A 12436-nucleotide genomic window follows, 5' to 3' on the forward strand; every position below is an offset into this window, starting at 1 on the left:
TGAAGGTGCGGCACCAACTGCCAAGCTCCACCAGGAACTAGCGATTCAAATAACCCAAAGGATTCCTGGAATTGTTGAGTCACCGTTTATTAAAATGAAAACCAAACTCAAATATAAGTAGCATGTGCAGCGCATCACACCGCCAGCAGACTTGGCCTTTCTTGCGAGCTCAAAGCGAAGAAAATAAAACGTTAGGGAGAATTTGGGAGGAGCGGCACCCAAAGGAAATCCACTCCTTGCTAACCATCTAACCCTCATTTGTGTTAAATGTTGTGTCGTCTGAAGTGTTAAGCATAATTGTTAAATTCCATGGCAGATTTTAGGTTTGTTTTGCTGTCCCTGCACTGGCATTGACTGTGTTGTCTCTGAATAGTGAAGGGTAACACTTTATATTAAGGTACACATATTTTCCATTATCTTGGTGCTTATTAATAGGCCTATTGGTAACATACTGGCCCTTTTTTTGTAATTATTAGACACATATTAATACCTTATTCTGTATAACCTTATTTCACCCTTACTACTCCATCAATTAAGATTTCACCCGATATAACCTCCTAATTATTGTTGAATTACTGTCAATAAAGCCGTTATTGGGTATGAGTAACAATGCTAATAACCAAGGCATCATTGGGGCCTTGTAAAGGGGCAATAGCACAAGAAAAGTAATTGCCTCTTTATTACTCTGAATTAGTATAGTTTGTGGTAATATGACCTGTATTAACTATTAACTAAGTCTTATTAAATCAAAATATGTTCCCTCTCCTAAAGTTGCACCCTCTTCACAGTTAGTTAAGTCATTACAGCAGACTAGTAGTTAGAAGACAGCCAAGATATCATTAATGCAGGTTTATTAATTTTGAATAGCAAACCGTCAAGCAATATACAGAAAAGATTCAAAATGGCATTCAGGTTACTGCACTGAACCAAAACCAAGTACAAAGACAAAACCAGGTCCCACGGTCAATTATTTTAATTTTAAGCATTACATAACTATAGGCTTGTGCATCATTGCCAGTTACAACACAGAGGTGCTTGCAACGCCTACTTAAGATAGTAGGCGGCTAGTAAACACAGACTGGTGGATAGTCATGTCGATCACTGGAGTGTCATAGTTGGAATTCCGCATTTTTTTCTGCGTTTTTTCCTCCTTCCCTGTCAAGTAAATGAACAAGGATAGATAGCAGTGGTGTGGTGAATTATGTTATTGTGTGTTAGAGTGTGTGTGTGTGTGTATGTGTATGTGTATGTGTATGTGTGTGTGTGTGTGTGTGTGTGTGTGTGTGTGTGTGTGTGTGTGCGCGTGTGTGGTTGTGGGTGTGTGTGCCTTTAAGAGAATAGCGAGCTGGTGTGTGATTAAAAGTAGCACAATAGAGCGGGAAAAATCAGCCCAATCTCGCAACACTGCCTGAACCTCCTCCAAAAGCAGCCAAAACCAGCGGGAAAAAACACCCAATCTGCAAACACTGCTGAACGTCCTCAAGCTCTAGCGTCAACGTAAATACATGAGACCAACTGAAAATGGAGCCGGTATGAAATTAAAACTAAAAAGTTTAAATGATATCGAAATTCCGTTTGGATATTATTGAAGATACAAGTGTGGAGATTTGTTTAATGGTTGAATTAAGGGAAACGGTTGAAAATTAAACAGTTGCAGTACCAGAGGCCTCCCATTGACTCCAATGTTAAAAAAAAGATAATATTTTAAAGTAGAATATCTTAAAAAGTGTAAAATATTTAAAAAATCTGAAATGAAGCGCGCGATTCCAAGCTATTCTGAATATTTTACAATTTCAATGGAATTTCTAGGTGAAAAATTGAGGACGGAGATAGGTCCCAAAGTTTGCAGAGAATAATCAAGAAAAAATGAATAAAACTTATGTAGAACAATAGTTGAGCGCTGCATGCATCACTCACCTAATTAAGGCGAGGCAACTAGTGGCCCACCGAGTGCTGTTTACATAGCGGCTAGCACATTTGCACCGCTAGCACAGATCTTGATGGCTACGGCAATCATTGTAAAAGATATATATTAAATTAGGTCAAAATGGCAAGTGGAGCCCGAACTTCGCCTCTCACTAAACTAAAACCACCCACGTATTCTCGCTTCTAACAGGAAATGTGAAACCGGACTGGTCGTCATGTTGGTGTGCATTGTTTAGCCTGGAATACATCATGGTGTCTCAGCATTAGTGCTTAAGCCGAATACAGTTTAGAGAGTGCCCCAAAGAAGCCATGAGGCTTAACAGGTGGTTAATGAACAAGGCCTTTTGGAATACTGAATCCAGATGTAAACATGCCACTAGATGCCCTAAATATGTTGTAAAGATATTGTGTCAATCTGTAGTGTAGCCTATCATATTATTATTTCATTAGATCTCGTTATCATTATGATGGGGGAGAGTAAGGCTCATTTTAAGAAATGACATGATATTACTCCTGTGCTGCTCTTCCTTAAGATACATTCTTGAGAAAACACCTGAAATGTTGAGCCTTGATTCATTCCCTGATCTTTTATACTATGATTACAGCAACATTCTCTTTTTTGTTAAGGTCGTCATTGGTGTTGTTGTTTCAGTACTTCATTACACATTCATGACATAACAATAATGATGACTGGTTAGGGGAATTTCAGTACAGAGGACGGGCAAGTCTCTGGAGTTCCGGGTGTTTGGAATGTTGGGCATCAAGAAGGACAGGAAGATAGTGTCTCACCGCTCAGCCAGTCATCCCCTCCCCATCATAAATAGGCACATTTGTCAAGGAAGCTCCAACATTTCAGATAGATGTATATCATACCGCCGTCTTCATGATGAAGGTTACACTCATCTAACTGTTAACCGTAGAGAATGTTTTGTTGATCCAATTACAGGTGCACACACAAAACCCTGAGCGACTTTGGGGAATGTGCAAATCAACTATGTGGAGACTATGAGGAAACCGTACACAATATATCCTGAAAGATCACTTAGATGTTATTGAGTGGACCACTGGGAATGCTTTTCCATGACATACGAAAAAAATATCCGGTCTGAAACAAATTTCGGTCTTATTTTTCTATCTTTTTTTGTTTGCTGATTTATTGCATTGTAAGCTCCTCTGTGCTGTAACTGGCATTGATACACAAGCCTATAGTTATCTAATGCTTGAAATTAAATAATTGACCTGGGGACCTGGTTTTGTCTCCGTACGTTGTTTTGGTTCAGTGCAGTAACCTGAATGCCATTTTAAGTCTTTTCTGTATGCCTTTATTGTTTGCAATTCAAAACAAATTAACCTGGATTCTAACTACTAGTTGTATGCTGTAATGACTTACCTAAATGCGAAGAGATTGCAGCTTTAGAATAGTGAACATGTTTGTTAATAAGTGTTAAAGTATTTGTGAGTTACACATGAACAAGACCCCACTTAAGAATAGGGAACATATTTTGATTTAATAAGACTTAATTAATAGTTAATATGGATAATATTACCACTTGTAGGTTTGGGTTGTATTCCATAAGTATAGACTATACAAATTCAGAGTAATAAAGACGGAAAACCTGTTCTTGTGGTATTGCCCCTTTACAAGGCCCCAATGATGCCTTGGTTATTAGCATCGTTACTCATATCCAATAACGGCTTTATTTACAGTAATTAAACAATAATTTGGAGGTTATATTGCTATATAACTATTATTATTATATAATGTTTTTATGAGGACTGTAGAAAATACCAGCCTCTGGGAAAGTTAATTCAAGTCAATTGTTTTTGTATTACTCTTAATCCATGTTACCGTGGCATATCACCATTAAATCACCACAATGTCTCTGGTTAAAACAGCTCTTGGTCTGTGTTTTGTCTTTAAAAAATGTAACATATTTGCACACACTTCAATGCATTTGGAGTAGCCTACAACATAAATTAATGTGGCCAAACCCAACCAGGGAATTGTGTGTCTGTGGGGGCGGAGCAGGTGTTAGGGGAGGAGGCAGGTGTTAGGGGAGGAGTCAGGTGTTAGGGGAGGAGTCAGGTGTTAGGGGAGGAGAGCAGAGGACGTCTTGATCAGGAAACTTAATCTAACATTCATAGGAACCAAAGCTACCTGAAGTGGAAGCAGTTCTCTCTTTCAGGAGGAAAATAAATCAATTTTTTTTAACAAATAGTCTGAAAGACAGAAACCACAGCAAGGTGAGAATAACAGCACAACTTCGAGATAAGTTAACACCTTGCTACCCGTTATAGAATTTAACGTATTGAAAATGCTTGATACATAAACCTTGTCATCTGTGTCTAGGAATGGCCTCTGCTAAAACATCCTGTACTGAAGATAACCTTTTATGTTCCATCTGTCTGGATGTGTTCAGAAACCCAGTTTCTACACGATGTGGACACAACTTCTGCAGAACCTGTATTACAAAGTTCTGGGATAAAAAACAAAAGTACAATTGTCCTATTTGCAACCATCTGTTCCAAACTAGACCTTATCTACAGGTCAATACCCTTTTATCAGAGATGGCCGCTCAGTGTAGAACATCCGTACGAGTAAAAGTGCAGCCATGTGTTGAACCAGCAGAAGTTCCATGTGACGTCTGTACTGGGACCCAGCTGAAGGCCGTGAAGTCCTGCCTAGTGTGTCTTATCTCTTACTGCCAAACCCACCTGGAGCCACACCAGAGAGTCGCAGGCCTGAAGAAACATCGGCTGGTCGAGCCTACGGACCGTCTGGAAGACAGAATGTGTAAGAAACACAATCAACTACTGGAGCTCTTTTGCATGAATGACCAGGTTTGTGTGTGTCAGATCTGCACAGAGACAGACCACAGGTTCCATCATGCTGTACCTCTAAACGTGGAATATGAAGTGAAGATGGCCAAGCTGGGGAAGATGGAGGCTGAAGTTCAGCAGATGGTCCAGGAGAGAAAACAAAAGATTGAGGAGATTAAAGACACAGTCAAACGCAGCAAAGCAGACGCAGCAAGAGAGATAGCGGGAAGTGTGCAGGTCCTCACTGCTCTGATGCACCAAATTGAAAAGTGCCAGGAGGATCTCAACCAAATGGTTAAAGAGAGACTGAAAGACACAGAGAAACAAGCTGAAGACCTCATCAAAGAGCTTGAGCAGGAAATAGAAGATCTGACCAATAAAAGCTCAAAAGTGAAGCCGCTCTCACACACTGAAGACCACTTCCACTTCCTCCAGGCCTTCAGATCCCTGACGGATCCTCCACCCACCAGGGACTGGACGACGGTGGAGGTCCGTCCTCCGTCATACGTAGGGACCTTGAGGAGATCCCTGGATCAGCTGGAGGAGACACTGAACATGGAGATGAAGAAGCTGTGTGATGCTGAACTGAAGAGTGTCCAGCAGTATGAAGTAGATGTTACTCTGGATCCTGATACAGCCCATCCCAGGCTCATCCTGTCTAAAGATGGGAAACTAGTACGTGATGGAGTTGTAGAGAAGGAAGTCCCAGGCAACCCTAAGAGATTTACAAAGTATATACATGTTCTCACAAGGCAGAGCTTCTCCGCAGGGTGATTTTACTTTGAGGTCCAGAGTAAAGACAATACTGCATGGTATATAGGAGTGGCCAGAGAGTCCATCGACAGAAAAGGTGAGAGCTTAAAGACCCCTGAGACGGGTTACTGGTCTCTTTTCTTGGATGGATGGAAGAAGGGTTTGGTATTTACTGATTTCCCGCCTGTCCGTGTCCCTCTGAGAGCTGAGATCCAGAAGGTGGGGGTGTTTGTTGATTATGATGAGGGTCTGGTCTCCTTCTATGATGTGGAAGCCAGGGTTCATCTCTACTCTGCTACTGGCTGCACCTTTAGTGAGCCTCTCTATCCATTCCTCTGTCCATGTAACTATGATTATGAAGGTACAAACTCTGCCCCCCTGATCATCTCACGTGTCAATCAAACAGACTAGGACCTTTGTTTGGATAATAAAATAAAAACAACCCAAACAACTGATTATGTTTCTTGAATTAGAATCTATACTATGTGAGATCTGAGAGCTCTGCATTCATGTTGTACTGCTGGCATTTAACAACGAGAGATTCAGAAGGAAGTGAACCCTGAATATTATAAAATATAACCCATTGTAAATTATTAGATAACATTATATTCTTCATTGTCTGTTTTCTCCAGTTTTTTTAAGTTTTACTTCTATATATATTCTATATATTCTATATGAGTTTTACTTCTATGTATATATAAAATAATATATATAATTGTTAATTGTTGCAGTTACGTAGAGCATGGTTTGAGGATTAATGTGTATATCATAATCATCTAAACATTACTAGCAGTTCATAAGTCTGAATTATGAATGACAAAGCAATCAAATGTAAAAACATTATGGTTTCAATAAAAATGGAAAAAAAGCTAAGGTGTCGAATTATTTTTAATGCCCACCATACATCAACCCAACATGGGTAACATGTGTCTCCTTGTTTGTGAGTACCATGACTTTGTCTCTCTCCTCTCCTCTCCTCTCCATCGTCTCCTCTTAGTTTCTCCTCTCTCCTTCCTCTCTCTTCTCTTCCTCCTCTCTCCTACCTCTGCTCTCCTTTTTAGCTCATCCAGGATTGGGTTAAGTATTGTCTTGCATACACATTACATGTGTGTAAATACCCTCTTGACTTGTCTCTGCTAAAGTCTACTACCTGTGCTCTGGCGCATACAAGCAGCAGTCCCAAAATTAGTGTTATGAGCGACACCCAGTGGCGGGAGTGGGTATCACCACAGAGGGGCGGAAAGTTATTTGTGGGCCCCTAATAATACTCTTTTGTAGTACATTTAATAAGACTATTTATGTTCCAATTAATAATGGGAATATTTATAGTCCAATTAATATGTCACAATACTGTGAGAAATTGTCCTCTTTTTATTTTTTGCATTATATCGCATTATTAAGGTACGAATTACAGCCAGCTGCCACTCATTAGTTAATGACGTCCTTAATTACCTCATGTGGGCTTCTTTGAGCAGGTGCCGTTTAGAAACGTGCAGTCACGTGGTTGTTCACCGGTAGAAGGCGGTGAATGTCTGCGGTTGTGTAGACTTTAGGGTAAAGTGGGTTGGCGCGTGGTGCTCATGGGTCAGATTGCCGTCTCTCTGTCTCTCACCTCAGGGTTCCCCGGCACTACCGAAGCAAACCACACGGCTTCACGTGGCGCTTTGGTTGTTCCCACCACCGCACCGAGGGGAGAGGGAGGAGGAGAAGCTTTCTACCTTCTCTTGACGTGTTGTTATTTCAAAGTGTGCGGTGACGCTGGTCGACTTCGGAGCTTCAAGTAGAACACGCGGCAAGAAAAAAAAAAAAAAAAAAAAATTGACGTAAGTGAAAGATTATAGGCAGGTAGGCAGGTAGATGAATAACATGAATGTGTTAAATTAATGCAACATGTATATGGTGTCAGTAGCGGACTCGGGGGGGGGGGGGGCTCGGGGGGGGCGACCGCCCCCCCTCGTGGCTCAATGGTTGAAAAAGCGCGCTAAAGTGCCCTTCAAGAGTGTCGGAAATTAGAGGAAATGCCTTATTGGCTGCCCTTTTCACGTGCAAAACATGATTAGGTGCCCTCTAGGGTGCTCCTTCATGCAATAAATTATGATGATGTGCCCTCTAGAACAAGAAAATTCACTGACGTGCCTTAATGAGTGCCCTTATGGTGCCCTTCTGCCCGTCTGGTCCTTCTAGTGCTCTTCTGCCCGTCTGGTGCCCCGATAGTGCCCTTCTGCTCGTCTGGTCCTTATAGTGCCCTTCTATTGCCCTTCTAGTACCCTGATAGTGCCCTTCTGCCCGTCTGGTCCTTCTAGTGCCCTTCCAGTGCCCTTCCAGTGCCCTTCTAGTGCCCTGATAGTGCCCTTCTGCTCGTCTGGTTCTTATAGTGCCCTTCTAGTGCTCTTCTGCCCGTCTGGTGCCCTTCTAGTGCCCTTCTGCCCGTCTGGTGCCCCCATGGTTGAAAAAGTGTGCTAAAGTGCCCTCTATGGTGGTGAAAATGAGAGAAAGTGCCTTATTGGCTGCCCTTTACACGTGAACAAAAATTAATGAGTGCCCTAGGTTGCCCCTGATGATGATGATGTGCCCTCTGGAGCAAGAATATGGCAAACCGAAAAAAACATGTCGTGGTTAGCGATTGAGGTGCAGACGTTCCTCTCTTTGGTAGCTGACAAACGGGGAATGCGAGGCGTTGCTTTCATGTGGCGTCGCCATGACAAACAGCTACATCGAGTGGTACTTAAATCTCCACTGGATAACGAAGCAAAGAGCGGATTAAGAGTATGCCAGTACCCATAGTGGAAAAGCGCAATTAGATGCCAAGTTAGAAAAACTTAATATTTTCAGTTTGCATAATCGGTTTAAAATGTACATACATTTTTTGAGCGTTCAAGATCATTCAAGTGTAGGTCATTTCATGCAAGAGAGACGATAATGGTCAGCTATCACCTCAACATGAAGGAAAACTTCCTTAAATGTTTCCGTAGCTGGCTGTCAGCGGTCAAAGACTGTATGGTAGCGGCACATTGAATTTTCTCCAGTCTAATTTTTACTTAAATGTTAGTAAAGATGAAACCAGTAAGGCATCCTCCTTTCTTTGGCTAAAATGTGAAAGTGCACAATGATGGGAACAACTCATTTTGGTGTTTATAAAGTCGCTAGAATAAGGGGAAACAGTGTCTTTGAAGCAATTATTTTTCTGGGGGAGGACCCTCAGACCCCCCCTTTAAATTAGGAACCCAACTATTCTTTTAAGTGGTACATGGAGATGTAACATGTGCCCCGAATGGGACCTTCAAGGCAGCGCTTGCTAAGGTTAGGGGATAGGACCTTCCAGGCAGCGCTGCCTTTAAGGCTCCGTTGGGGGAACAAAACACCATCAAGTTAGAAAAGCCGCTGTGTCCGCTGGAGGGGCCCCATGTTGTCCAGAATGTGCCCTTTTTATTTTTTCGCCCCTGCCCTTCAAACAGTCTGAGTCCGCCACTGTATGGTGTTTACTCCGGCTGAGTGACGTCACACGCTTTGGACAAGCCCCTGACCGCCTGGTTTTAGGGAATTACTCCCGGTATACATACTACGTTTAAAAAGTAAGTAAGTAGGAATGTGAAACACTTTGCAGGAAGAACTACCTGTGCCGAACGAGATGAGATAAGAAAATCGAAGCATAGAATTGTAGAACGATTCTTTGTGCTATAAAAAATCTCAATGGCATTAAAAAAAATGGCTCGTTGTGTGCGGCTAGTCTGTCTGGTTCCTAAACCATCTCTCACCTACAATTATAGAAGATCATGTTCGCCAAACTATACCTCACAACCTGACCATTATCAGGCGTTTGTATCCAGAGCGTCCAGTGAGATGAAGGCCCAGGTCTGGGCTGCTCAGGGAGGACATTGGGGATCCTTCGGACGAGGAGTCTAAACAAACCAACCAACCGGGTCCCCTGAGCCCCTCAACAGTCCTGGTTCATTGTGGGGCTGCAGGGCTGCCGGCTCCCCTGTGAACACCCCTTCAGTTCAGCTTCAATAAGAGGAGGACAGGTGTGTCGCATCAGAGCCTAATCAGCAGGGGACCGGGTCACCCTATCAGCCAATCAGAGGTGGTGCCTGAACCAGCAGGGGACCAGGTCCCCCTATCAGCTAATCAGAGGTGGTGCCTGAACCAGCAGGTGTTTCACCTAGAGAGGGAGTCAGCGAATAGAAATAATGCAAACCGATCTATAAATGGTGTACAAAAGATGTTGAATTATCGATTAAAAGTCCTGAATTTATGAATGCAGATCCTTCAGTGAACTACGGGCCGTTCTGTGGTTTTCTGAAGGTGCGGCACCAACTGCCAAGCTCCACCAGGTACTAGCGATTCAAATCACCCAAAGGATTCCTGGAATTGTTGAGTCAGCGTTTAACCAAACTCAAATATAAGTAGCATGTGCAGCGCATCACACCGCCAGCAGACTTGGCCTTTCTTGCGAGCTCAAAGCGGAGAAAATAAAACGTTGGGAGGAGCGGCACCCAAGGGAAATCCACTCCTTGCTACCCATCTAACCCTTGTTTTAGTTAAATGTTGTGTCGTCTGAAGCGTTATAACGTCCACTAAGGGCTTAGGGTTTAGAGGGCGAGAGAGAGAGAGAGAGAGAGAGAGTATCTTGTGTATCTTTAACTTATCTGTGTATACAAGATACTGGAATTTTTGTAATTTTTATAATATCGCACATTTTAACTTTTTAAGTAATTTTATAGTATATCATTTGATATGTAAAGATATTTTACGGTATTTAACGGTTCATACTTATTATTATTATAACATATACCCTACCTTTTTATTTTAATACACTGTTTATTTTATTGTTCACCAGCTTTGGCAAATTTATATTCCTCAGGCCAATAAAGCTTTTTTGAATTTAATTTAATTGAGAGAGAGAGAGAGAGAGAGAGAGAGAGACTGACTTTGATTTCATGCTGAGTTGTTGGTATGGTGACCCCTGTTTGTGTGTGTGCGTGTCCTGTGTTTGTGTAAATAAAAGGGAAATAAAGAACCTTATATTATGAAATCATAGCCACCAAACACAAAAAGTTTGCCCTGGTTTTTTGTTGCTTTTTTGATGAAAGGTGATGTAGTGGTTTACATAGTAGTGTTGTGGATTGATCCTGGTCCAAATCTCAATTTAAATGCCTAACATTTTAATAACGTATGTAAATATGCCCTCAAATGACCCTCTACTAAACCCATGCTACTGCACGCTTTAACTGATACTGGCAGTTTCGGGTTATCAGGCAACGTCAATCAAATGTTCTGGCACCATCCCAGAGACGGTGAAAACCTGATCTGCATTCAAGCCCCGCCCCTCAATGGAGGGCTACTGTCTACCAGACGTCAGCCAGAATGCATTTTCTTTATTCTGGTAGTGGGTTGGGACCAGCTCCAACAGAATGTTTGGTTTTCCTTCACAACTTGACTGCAAGTTACTTTATTACTGCAACCCTATTGTCTAAAATAGGATTCTTATTCTCTCCTTTTTTTTTTTTTTTACATAACTATAGGCTTGTGCATCATTGCCAGTTACAACACAGAGGTGCTTGCAATGCATTAAGATAGCAGGCGGCTAGTAAACATAGACTGGTGGATAGTCATGTCGATCACTGGAGTGTCATAGTTGGAATTCCGCATTTTTTGAACGAGGATAGATAGCAGTGGTGTGGTGAATTATGTTATTGTGTGTGAGAGTGTGTTAGAGTGTTTGTGTGCGTGTGCGTGTGCGTGTGCGTGTGTGTGTGTGTGCGTGTGTGTGTGTGCGTGTGTGTGTGCACGTGTGTGGTTGTGGGTGTGTGTGCCTTTAAAAGAATAGCGAGCCGGTGTGTGATTAAAAGTAGCACAATAGAGCGGGAAAAACAGCCCAATCTGGCAACACTGCCTGAACCTCCTCCAAAAGCAGCCAAAACCAGTGGGAAAAAACACCCAATCTGGAAACACTGCTGAACGTCCTCAAGCTCTAGCGTCAACGTAAATACATGAGACCAACTGAAAATGAAGCCGGTATGAAATTAAAACTAAAAAGTTTAAATTATATCGAAATTCCGTTAGGTTATTATTGAAGATTCAAGTATGTACATTTGTTTAATGGTTGAATGAAAATTAAACAGTTGCAGTACCAGAGGCCTCCCATTGACTCCAATGTTAAAGAAAGATAATATTTTATGCATCTTAAATACACTTAAAAAGTGTCAAATATTAAAAAAATCTGAAATGAAGCGCGCGATTCCAAACTATTCTGAATATTTAACAATTTGAATGGAATTTCAAGGTGAAAAATTTAGGAAGGAGATAGGTCCCAAAGTTTGCAGAGAATAATCAAGAAAAAAATAATAAAACTTACGTAGAACAATAGTTGAGCGCTGCATGCAGCACTCACCTAATTAAGGCTAGGCAACTATGGCCCACCGAGTGCTGTTTACATAGCGGCTAGCACATTTGCACCGCTAGCACAGATCTTGACGGCTACGGCAATCATTGTAAAATATATATATTACATTAGGTCAAAATGGCAAGTGGAGCCCGAACTCACCCTCTCACTAAACTAAAACCACCCACGTATTCTTGCTTCTAACAGGAAATGTGAAACCGGACTGGTCGTCATGTTGGTGTGCATTGCTTAGCCTGGAATACATCATGGTGTCTCAGCATTAGTGCTTAAGCCGAATACAGTTTAGAGAGTGCCCCAAAGAAGCCATGAGGTTTAACAGGTGGTTAATGAACAAGGCCTTTTGGAACACTGAATGCAGATGTAAACATGCCACTAGATGCCCTAAATATGTTGTAAAGATATTGTGTCAATCTGTAGTGTAGCCTATCATATTATTATTTCATTAGATCTAGTTATCATTATGATGGGGGAGAGTAAGGCTCATTTTAAGAAATGACACATTTTTCCTGTGCTGCTCTTCCTTAAGATACATTC

At 41.8% G+C, this 12436-nt stretch overlaps 2 protein-coding genes across 2 annotated transcripts in view; both read left to right on the top strand.

The window, feature by feature from the left end:
* Positions 1–12436, top strand: part of LOC130380461 (E3 ubiquitin-protein ligase TRIM39-like) — a 106686-nt gene that overhangs the window by 7018 nt on the left and 87232 nt on the right. The window lies entirely within an intron of this gene.
* Positions 4014–6319, top strand: LOC130380466 (E3 ubiquitin/ISG15 ligase TRIM25-like). The gene is made up of 2 exons (XM_056587690.1): positions 4014–4170; positions 4277–6319. Exon 2 carries the CDS (start codon positions 4279–4281, stop codon positions 5518–5520), a length of 1242 nt encoding a protein of 413 aa, XP_056443665.1. The 5' UTR covers positions 4014–4170; positions 4277–4278; the 3' UTR covers positions 5521–6319.

The sequence above is a fragment of the Gadus chalcogrammus genome, chromosome 4 (assembly GCF_026213295.1).
Source record: "Gadus chalcogrammus isolate NIFS_2021 chromosome 4, NIFS_Gcha_1.0, whole genome shotgun sequence".
In the NCBI taxonomy this organism is placed as follows: Eukaryota; Metazoa; Chordata; class Actinopteri; order Gadiformes; family Gadidae; genus Gadus; species Gadus chalcogrammus.